The 11,475-nt window shown below is 39.6% G+C and overlaps 1 protein-coding gene across 3 annotated transcripts in view; it reads right to left on the bottom strand.

The window, feature by feature from the left end:
• The window catches only part of SNRK (SNF related kinase), a 57,419-nt gene that overhangs the window by 5,504 nt on the left and 40,440 nt on the right, over positions 1-11,475 (bottom strand). For all 3 annotated transcript variants that reach the window (XM_045904149.3, XM_045904150.3, XM_045904151.3), the window contains 3 exons: positions 10,061-10,202; positions 4,535-4,747; positions 2,142-2,276 (listed from right to left, as the gene is read on the bottom strand). In XM_045904149.3, the coding sequence (XP_045760105.1) occupies positions 2,142-2,276; positions 4,535-4,747; positions 10,061-10,202 (490 nt within the window). The remainder of the gene's footprint in view (positions 1-2,141; positions 2,277-4,534; positions 4,748-10,060; positions 10,203-11,475) is intronic.

Here is an 11,475-nt window from a genome sequence, read left to right as displayed (position 1 = left end):
CAGTTCGCGCGGCCTGAGTGCTTCCCAGATGCAGCAGAGCGGAGAGCCGGGCAGCTCTCCACAAGCTGGGGCCATGATCACCCCCTTCACAGGGGGAAGAAGTGACAACACGGACAGGGCAGGAAACCTGACCGAAGTCACACAGGCTGGCGGACAGTGACACGGAGGCTGGGTTCCATGGCTACTGCACCCCCCAGGGCAACCTAGGAAGCTTCTAAATGGCCACTGCAGAACAGCTGGGCCTCTGCGGTCTGGCCTCAGGGATTCCTCACTTCCTGGGGCTCGGAGAGGATGCTGGCACTGAGCGTTCCCGTGCCGGGGTCCGCTCCTCAGAGGACCTCACGAGGCCTCTTCTAAAACACAGACCACGCCATGCTTCCAGCCCAGGCTTGCAGAACCCAAAGGAGGGCGCTCTCGCTGCAGCTGGAGCTCCCTGGCTCACCCTACCTGCCCTGCCTGGCCCCTGGAAGAGCTGGGCTCGTTTCAACACCTGTCTCCTGACTCAGTCCAGGGTCCTGAGCCCCAGGGTCACTCTGATCTGAAGGCACGTCCAGCGACAGAACTAAGTCAGGTCCAGGGTTTTGACGATAAAGTCACAGTGCCAGTAAAAAGAAGGCAAGGAAGCAGATACCCCACGTGCCCTGGGCCCGGAAGGAGGTGAGGCCCTCACAGAACCTCTACTCTGGTATCTCTAGGAGGGTAAAAGGAAAACTTGAGGGAAGGCTCTGATATTTCTTTATAGGCTCTATAACTTTTATAATAAGGTACAACCAACTTATTTACATATGTGATCAACTTTAGATTGAGTTCTGATCTGTTTCACTGAAAACAGCTCAAATCCAAATATTCCATCCTCTAAGGCTAGACTGACTCCAGACTTGGTGGCCTGATGTGTGGTGACCCTTCTCTTTCCCAGTGGGGGGGCCCAGGTCAGGACTAGGATGACCTCACCCCTCAAAGTCACTGTTCTGGTTGGTCTCATGCCTGAGTCCCTGGCTCCCTGGGACCCAGTCCCCTTCCACACAGACAGCAGACAGCGTGCCTAGGTTTCGTTACAGAAGCCTCCATCCAGGATCCAAACAAAGTTAAATACTAAGTCCACTTTCCAATTCTAAACTTCTAAATCTTTATTCTTTGGCCACCCAGGAACGTTTTCTTCTCTCTTCTCTATTGCATCCCAAGTAACAACCTACACATGGCAAGTTGACTCCAAGTAATTTAAATCCAATGGCTTTCTGCTTATTTTAAATAATTATTATTACATATTCACACACACATATTTGTATATGGATGTACGCGTAGAGAATTATTCAGAATTGGGAGCATCCTTCTGTTTTTGAATCACTACACTTCCATGGATTCCTTTATCTGAAGAGGGAAAGATAAATTCTACATGACTTTCATAGTGGTGATGTAAAAATGTAATCCTCTCCGTCCTTTGATTTTGAATGGAAAGCGTATAATATGGCAGAAGAAAAAGGTGGGGAGGAGGGGGAAAAATGGGGAAGAGCACATTCATGACTTTACCAAAGACACCAGTGGTGATGAAATAGTCATAACAGTGACAGCAAACACATGGAGCCCAGCTCAGGAGGTGGATGTATTATTACTCCCATTTCACAGATCAGGAAACTGAGTCAAAAAGAGGCGAAGTGACCTCCCAATGTCAAGCAGCCAATAAATCAAATAGCTGATCTGTCAAATCACTGAAATCCTGAGATAATATCAGGGCATGGAAATTCCCTTAATGTTCTTAAAAATTATTTCAAATAACAGTGGGAACATTTGGCCCTGTTCCTGGAATGAAAACTTAAAGAAAATAACACATTAATACATATAAGATCTGGAAGAGTTTAATGAAAATAGTTGACAGACACTCTGCTTGAGGCTGCTTCTCCAAACGTGTTTTCCTGGCCAAGCCAGCAGCCACAGCCCCTCTCCCCTGAGCCCAGGAAGGAAGGTGTTCTTGGTGACAAAGGAACAAGACTCCCACACAGGGAGAGCCCATGTGTGGCCTCTCCAATGAGGCTGCCACCACTGTTTATACTCTTGTGCCCCAAAGAGTTAGGAAGAATTTTTTTAAAGGGGTTCTCTATTTCAAAACGTTAACTTACTAAAATCAGTGAAGATTTTTTTCTCACCTAAACTGGGCCTTGATATTGCTAGGACTTGCAGATCTGGTTTGTATCTCTTTCTCTTGCTTCTCCCTCAGGATCCTTTCAGCAAGCAAGAAGTAAGTGGCCGTGATATGATTATACCTGTTGGTTTCCAGGGCTCTGAGGAAAATAAGGGAGAATAAATGTAAGCCATGTCAGCAGGTTTGCTTTTTTACAAGCAGAATTCTTTTTTTTTTTCCTTTTCCAAAGTACAAGCAAATGAAATCCAATGACCTGGAATCTTTAAAATCATGAAAAAAACACAAACAAGAAGAAAAACCTAGTAGTTATTTAGATCACTCATGAAATTCTAAAAAACTATATAAAAATGTTCAGTTAGTAAGAAAAATCCAAAACGCTGAGAGCAGCTGAGCTGGATGTCAGTTTTCAATGCATAAAAAAGGTGATGAAGCTTTCCAAGAATGTATGCATTATACAAAACTTTAATCTGTGTCAGTGTTCATTTTCATTAAATTGGCTTACGTGCTTCCATCAGAAGTATGAAATGAGCTGTGTGAATGTGCACTGAAATACCAGTATCAATCAGAAAAATGAGGATGAGTTTTTATTTTTACACTTTGCATTTAATGAATTACTAATATAACTGAGAACATGTCATTAGCCTCTTCTTTGAATAAAATCAATGTATTCATTCATCCATTTCAAAAGAGGGCTCTGAGTCCTTAGTCTGAGCAGGCATCCTGCAGCCCCAGGCTGGCAGCCTCCCGCCCACAGGGCACACGGCCACCTGCCCTCCTGCGGCTGGCCTGGCCTGAGGACTGCACAAGCGCACTACAAGGGTCTACAGGGCCCAGAAACTTTCTGTAGTCACTGAAAATACACAATTGAACACTTAGGAAAGAAGCAATACAAGGATCCCTTTTCACAAGACAGACAGGGGGGTCACAGCTAACGGGGGCAGGGCAGACTGAGGTGCAAGACTCTAAAGTAAGAGCCCAAGATGAAATTCAGGGCTCAGAATGACTTCTTAGAGTGGTTTCCTAAGCCAAGTACCAAACTAAGGTCACTGGCTTATTTTGAGGGGGCCAAAAAACACGTGTCCTTTAGTTGAGGCATCATGCTCAGGAGGGGGAGCTGGTCACAGACAAGCCATGGGCAAGAGCTGAGACCAGCTGGGGGGAATAAGCTCGGGCCTCCCAGCCCCTGCTTCACTGTGCACCTGCCCACCAGTGCACAGGCAAATGGGGTCTCCTGAGCCAGGGAGACTGCCCCTCCCTTTGGATTTATCGTTGAATTTACATGAATCCAATAGTTCTAAATGATACCACTGCATGTGTTTATTTAGGCTAAGAACATTGAGCCACTTCAGGGAGATACAAATAGCCTTCTATGCACTCAAAATGAAAAATCACTTTCTACACATTCCTAAAACGAGTGTCCTTGGCAGGCATGTCCTGCTCTTCCTATTCATTTAGGTCATTAAGTATGACAACTAATAATGCAGCTGGAAATCTGCAGAAATTTGTACTTAAACCAAAATTTTGAATCTGAGTGGTCTTCTTTTTTGCCCACCCCCTCACCCCAACGGAGTATCTCCTCTTTCCATCATACCTGATGGTTTCATTCAACAGGTTAAATAACATTTTGACTTTTCATTTGTGGAAATACTTCATAATTTTCTAGACAAGACCTCTTATAGAAATAAATCATTATTAAAACAAAGCAACTGCATCTTTATATTATCCTTGATTCCAAACTTCTTAGATTATTAAAAACTGGCTTTGGTTTTAAATGACTTAATTAACAACTTTGTATCTTACGGGTTGCAGGTCACTGCAGCAAGGGCTCTGAAGGGCCAGAAAGTAAGCATTTTACGCTTTGTGGGTCATGTGGTCTCTCTCACAGCCACTCTGATATTGTAGCACAATGTGGCCAATGACAATATCCAAGCCACCAGGCATGATTGTGGCCCACTAAAATTTTCCTTACAACAATGTGTGACCGGCCCCATGTGTCAACCCCTCATTTAGAGGACTGCAGTCCGCCCCATTCTCCCCACTCACTGTGGGGAGCAGAGGGAGACATGACAATGAAGAAGATGCTGCTATGGAAAAGACATGTACTGGGATACAAAAAAACCTATTCCAATCCACCTCTACAGGAAGGGAGAGAGGCCACAGCATTCGGTGACACCACCCAGCAATGGTGTACTTGTTCACTAGTACAAAAATAAAAACAACAGAACAATAAAACCTATGAGACAGGCACTGGACCAGGAACTCTAGAAATAAATGACATGACTTCTGCCAACTGGGAACTCTACGCATTACAGTGTCCACAGGCCCTGGCAAGTTAAGAGAAGAGACCATTCCAAGAATCCTAAACCCGTGGCCCCATGCTGATGAGTGCTGACATACTCTACAATGGCGTCGCGGTCCGCTATGTCCCCGAGCACCATGCGCTGAATGATGCTATTGTGTTCCTCCTCCGAGAGGTTTTTGTATGACACGAGGGGGATGTTATACTTCGTGGCTGGTGAAGGGTCCACTCCCTGAAGCCAAGGATGATTTTCAATCTCTTCTAAGGAGGCCCTTCTCTTGGGATCTCTCTGTAGCATCCGTGTGATCAGGCTGGAAAGGAAGGTAAGTCCACTGTTAGAGCAAACTGTTGGCAGGGATTAGTAATGGTGGATTATTTTATTAATCAGAATTGTTTCCTACACTTACACCATCAATTTCACTAGGCTCACTAGTGGTGGTGGTGGTGCAGCAGATGGGAATAAAGAAAATTTAGTGCCATCAGATTCATAAACAGAAAATCACAACTGCCGGATATACTGATAAGCCAAACAGCTTCCTATCATCTAGAATTAGCTCTAGATATCAACATCTGTTGTTGAATTAACTGTGGCTTAGTGGCATGCCAGAACCAGCTATAGTGATCAACAATGACATACAGAATACACTGCATGAGCCAACTTCTGCTTCAGGAAGAATAAATGATCTTGATGAAAACAATCAAAATGCCACAGGCTTTTAAACATATATTTTGTTTAAATGCATTGTGCTGGCAAAATAATAAATACATATATACATAAAGATGGAAGGAAGGAAAGAATACTCAAAGGTAAAAATGGAGTAAAAGCAGGACTTTTAGGAGGTGAATGACAAAGCTAGCCTTTGACCCAACTGCTTCTGCTTTGGTTTCGAAAGCTATACTGAGTGCACAAAATAGAATATAATGTGTAGGGCCTACTGAAGGCAGGGAGTACAACTAGAGTCCTTGTAAAGAGCTGGGGTCCCAGCTTCAGTGTTAGGGTGAATGAGAAATGAGAAACAAATCTGCTAAGATATCAAGAAGGAAACCTGCCTGCCTCAACACTGGCTGTGGAGTGGGGCAGGGAAATCTCATCTAAGAATTTCTAGCCACAGGCTGGTCCTCACACAAGTCTGTGGTCCAAATTAATGATATCTGTGTGGTACATGTAGAGAAGTTGTTAATTTAAGGCGGTTTTAAACTGGAGGTGCTCCTAAGTAACTACAGTAAAGAAGGAAATGTAAAACCTTTTCATAGGAACGTAACTTAAAAGAACTCCCACATAGTATTACAAGGAATACGGCCTCACAATCAAAAAATACAAAGGAAACAAGTACTAACAAGAACTAAAAAAACATGATGGCAACATCAGAATGCAAAGTCTTAAAATACTGAAATTTTCAGACACAGAAGATAACTGTGTTGAATATGTTTAAGACATGGAGAAGTCTAAAATACAAAAAACAGTAAAAAAAAAAAAAAAAAAAAGCAATGGACAAATTTTTAAAATTAGATATAAAGAAAACTGATGAATTGGAAGACAGAGCCAAGGAAATAACCCTGCACCGGTGGACTAAGAGAAAATATGAAGAGATGAAAAGACAAGGAGGATAGAGTGAAAATACCTAACATATATCTAATCGGAGTTCCAGAAGGGAATGAGGGAATGGGCAAGAAACTATATTTGAAAAGATAATAGCTAAGGATTTTCCAAATTCATGGAAGAACACAAATCCTGACCCAGGAAGCCTAACACATCCTAAGCAGAATGAATAGAAACTCTTAGAGCAGCCTGAGAAGAGAGAGATCACCTGTGCAAGAACAATAATAACATGAACAGATGACATCCCAAAAGTAACAAGACATATCAGAAGATGTGGTAACATCTTCAATAACTTGAGAGAAAACAACTGTCCACACCTAGAATTCTAGACTCAATGAAACTTTCAAGGGCACATGTAACAAAAAGATTTTCAATGAAAAACTGAGAAAGTTTATCACCAACAAATGCTCATCAAAAAAATTCTAAAGGTATAATTTTAGCAGAAGAATGTGATCCCAAGTGGAAGGATATACAATGTTTTTTATCAAGCATCTGGGTAATTCTAAACAATTTTTTTACTGTACTATACTCTCTAATTTGTGGAGTTAGAAATATTGAATGGTAAAGTGTTCTAAGGATTTTGTGTTGTTTAGGAAGAGATAAACATAAGGATTAACTATCAATTTTATTAAATTAAGCATATAGGAGGCACCTGGGTGGCTAAGTCAGTTAAGCGTCTGCCTTCAGCTCAGGTCATGATCCCAGGGTCCTGGGACTGAATCCCACATAGGGGGCTCCCTGCTCAAAAAGGACTCTGCTTCTCCCTCTGCGCACCCCCCCCACCCCCCATGAGCTCGCTCTCCCTCTTTCTCAAATAAATCTTTAAAAAATTAAAATTAATTAATTAATCATACAAATATGTATGTGTGTGTTAAAACAGGATAGCACTAAAATAACCAACTATAACTTCCAAGCTAGTTGAAGGGAGAAAGCCAAGAAAGGAGAAAATGAAAAACCTCCATTGATCCTAAAGAAGGAACAGACCAAAAAAAAAAAAAAAAAGAAAAAAGAAAAGTAGGAGAAATATGAAGCATATAAGAAGAGCATAAATATACCTACATCTTTCAGTGAAAACAATAAATATGAATGGGATAAACTCTGATGAAAAGACAAAAATCCTCAGAAGGGATTAAACCTCCAGCTGTTAAAAAAGACATACTTAAAATCAAGACAATGAAAGGTTTAAAGTAAATGAATGGAAAACTATATAGCACATAAATGCTAACCAAAAGAAGACTGGTATGGCTAGTTAAGACTAGATAACACAGATTGACTTTAAGGCAAAAAGCATCATTAGAGATAAACAAGTGATACACAAGTTCAATTCACCAGTAAGATACAACAATTTGTACCTAATTACCATTGGCTTCACCAGTAAGATACAATAATTTGTACCTAATTACCATTGGCTCAAAACACTTAAAGCAAAAACTGATAGACTCTCAAGAATAAAACAATAAATCTACCATTACAGTGAAAGAATATCTCAGGTAAGTGATAAATCAAGTAATCAAAAAACTCAGAAAAGATGTAATTTAGAACAGCATAATTAACAAGCTTGATCTTAAGGATTTATAGACAACTCTGACCCTGAAAATGGGTAAATACATATTCTATTCCAGAACAAAAGAATCATTTACAAAAACTGACTCCGTGCTAGGCATTAAGCAAGCCTCAACAATTTGAAAAACAACAAAAAACTAGTACTATATAGACTATATTCCTGGACCACAATGGAATTAAGTTAGAAATGAATAACAAAAAAGTAATTAGAAAAATTCTACACATTTGGAAATGTAAAATACCCCTCTAAAAACTTAAGGTCAAATAAAGCATTTGAAGCTAGAAAATACTTAGAACTGAATAATAACAGGGCTATAACTCAAAACTAGTAAGATACTGCAGAAGTGGTACAAGGAGGCAATTTAATAGCCTTAACTATGACATTAGTAAAGGAAAATTTGTGAGCCAAATATCCAACATAAGAAAAAAAGAAGAGAATCAGCCCATGAAGTAGGTAGAAGGAAATAATACAGATAAGAGAAAATTCACAACATAAAACAAGAAATACAAGTAAATTAATAAAGATAAAAGGCAGTTCCTTGAAAAAAACTAATAAAATTAACGAACCTCAGGCAAGACTAATGAAGACAAAAACAAAAGAAGGCAAAAACTGTCAATACTGGAATGATAAAGAGCAACATCCCACTGATCTATATACTTCACAAATATAACCAGAGAATATAAATACTTGAGGCCAATAAATTTGAAAATTTAGATAAAATGGGCAAGCTCCTTAAAAAACAGAAGTTAGCAAAACTGACATAGGAAAAAGTAGAAAACTCAATGGTCCTACAGTTATTAAAAATAATCCCTCTACAAGGGAGAAACAGAGAAGGCTCCTAAGATATCACAACTGTTATATTTCTTACTCTGGATAACAGGTTCTACCATTCTCACATCATCAGTAGATAGAGAAGCCTGTATCTGAATCCAAAGAGTCTGAATAGGTAAGCTCTTAACCATCCACCACATGGGCCTAAGATGGGGTTCCACTTGGAGAAAAGATTTCTCAAACCATCAGACTTCCTTCTTACCAGCTGATGGGAAAAATTCAAAACTTTATTACTACAACAAAATCCTTAAAGTAATAGCTATAATCTCAGCTGAACTTACTTAAAAATATCACCCATTTAAAAAAAAAAAAAACAGGGCGCCTGGGTGGCTCAGTTGGTTAAGCGACTGCCTTTGGCTCAGGTCATGATCCTGGAGTCCCAGGATCGAGTCCCGCATCGGGCTCCCTGCTCGGCAGGGAGTCTGCTTCTCCCTCTGACCCTCCTCCCTCTCATGCTCTCTGTCTCTCATTCTCTCTCTCAAATAAATAAATAAAATCTTTAAAAAAAAATAAATAAAATAAATAAAAAAAACATATATATATACATATGTGTATATATATATATAATCACCCATAATATCAATGAAATACTGAGCTTCTAACAGTTCTTTTATTCCATTATTATATTTCTCACTATACATATCACAGAACTATAAAGTACTTTAAATTCCAAATAATCAACTTGAGTGTACTTTTGGTTGCTGGCTTCCCATAATCACACAAACCAACTGCAGAGAGTGGTGTATGAATAAAATTAAGGGAAACGTTATGTAAAACCTAAAATGGTGTGTTGGTGGTCTATTTCATGAAAAGAAATGCCTTAACTTTTCTCTGGAATTTAAAATAATTCCAGGTGGTCTTGCTTTTTTGCTGATGCAAAAACACCAAGATAGTTCCCATGGTAGTATCTTCATTTCCAGTGAGTAACTACCACTCCTGGAGGCTGAAGAGGCATATAATGGGCTTCTTGAAAACAAGCGTATTTAAGAAATAGACGAACACGGGCGCCTGGGTGGCTCAGTTGGTTAAGCGACTGCCTTCGGCTCAGGTCATGATCCTGGAGTCCTGGGATCGAGTCCCGCATCGGGCTCCCTGCTCGGCAGGGAGTCTGCTTCTCCCTCTGACCCTCCCCCCTCTCATGTGCTCTCTCTCAAATAAATAAATAAAATCTTAAAAAAAAAAAAAGAAATAGACGAACACATTTTGTACTCCAATATTAAATTTCAAATCATATTCTGGAGTTAACCCCCCAAAACACACTTAACAAAAATAAAATATCAAGTTCAAAAATTAAAACGAACTCAGATGCTTATATATTGAAGTCACCTCAAATTTTTTTGACATATTAATAGAATAAAACAAAACTTCTGGGGGTGCATGGGTGGCTCAGTTGGTTAAGCATCCGACTCTTAATTTTGATCAGGTCATGATATCGGGGACATGAGATTGAGCCCAGAGTAGGGCTCCACACTCAGCGTGGGGTCTGCTTGGGATTCTCTCTCTCCCTCCCCGCCTCTGCCCCTCCCCCTGCTTGCACTCTAGATAAATAAATCTTTAAAAAAATAAATAAAAATCTGGTTTTAGTATGAGTGTTTTAAGTTTCCACATTCTTTTTCTGTTTTTACTTACTCTTTACACTCTTTGGACACATGGGATGGTACGGTATATTTGCAATCCATGATCATTGTCAATGTTTCACTGTCATTGGCCTCTTGAAAAGGTGGTTGCCCACACACCAACATGAAAAGGATCACTCCCAGACTCCATATATCTACAAATCAAAGACATACTGTTAAATATTGGATGAGTTAGAAAACCAAAAGCACTAAGAAGAGCGAAAGTAGACTAACAATATTATTTTATTTCAATAGTGAAAATCATTTATATCTCAAAGAAAAACATCTAGGGAAGAAAACTTAAGTCCCAATAAGGCAGGGAAGGTATCTGTCTTGTTCACTGTTTTTATATTCACCTCAGCCACATAGTGAATAGTCAATAAATGTTCAACAAAGAGATAAATTAATTCATTAATGGCAAGAATGTCAAGTGGAAAGTACCTATCAAGGTTCCCAAGCCACTGGACAACACACTGCTGTCTTTCTCATGACATTATTTACCAGAGAAAAACTAAAACTAGTATTTTAATACTCTGAGACATAAAAAGGATTTTGCCTAACGTCACAATTATCTCAGTTTTCTTTACCTCAATCCTGGTGAGGTAACCAGATGATGTAAATCAGTCATTTTATAGTTAAGAAAATTAAAATTCAGAGAGGAGAAATATTTCTGTGGTGTCACTGAAGAAAAAGACAGGTGATACATGATTTCAGAGGACAAAACTAGGTCTGAAGATACAAGTAACCAGGAGGCACACTCTGACTTAAAAACAGCAGAAGCTACTTAATAAAGCGCTGGGAAAGACAGCAGGTTTCCCATCACTCTAAGTACTTTAGCAAAGGCTGCGCAACCATCTAATATTCTGCATAAGACATTCCTGTAGTGATTGTAAGGCTGGACTAGTTGACATCCGAGGACCCTACCAACTGTAGCATTAGACTAACTCCTACAAGAGCAAATAACCCCCTACCTTCTTGCCATTAGATAAAATCTCACCAATCATTTGGAAAAATGATGGCTTTTCAAATGAACAAAGGATGAATCCATTTAAGGAAGGGTATCACAAATCATTCACTCATTCTAGAAACTAAAGTATAGATATGATTACATAAACATTAATAAAACAAGAGATGAATTCAAGAAGCTTTCTACCACAAAAGGCTTAGAAGAGAATGCAAGCCATGTGGACTTTGTCACATCTGTTAATACTCAACTACTGTTTTCATTTAGCTTAAACTCCCAAAATAATGTAGGATCCATATTATTTTCCAGCAGAATTATAACTTGTTAATAAAATATCTTCTCCTTGGTCCAAACTAAACAAAGAGGGCAATAAAGGCAGAAACCCAAAAGTTAAACACATTGTGATTTTTTTATATGTACAACAAATTTTACTAAGGATGCTTCAATGAAAATTAGTTAAGCAG

Source organism: Mirounga angustirostris, unplaced genomic scaffold (genome assembly GCF_029215605.1).
Source record: "Mirounga angustirostris isolate CCGP_5_RB_7025 unplaced genomic scaffold, mMirAng1.0.hap1 SCAF_1, whole genome shotgun sequence".
Taxonomy (NCBI): domain Eukaryota; kingdom Metazoa; phylum Chordata; class Mammalia; order Carnivora; family Phocidae; genus Mirounga; species Mirounga angustirostris.
Note: the sequence above shows the minus strand (reverse complement) of the source record. Positions and strands in the feature narration are given on the sequence as shown.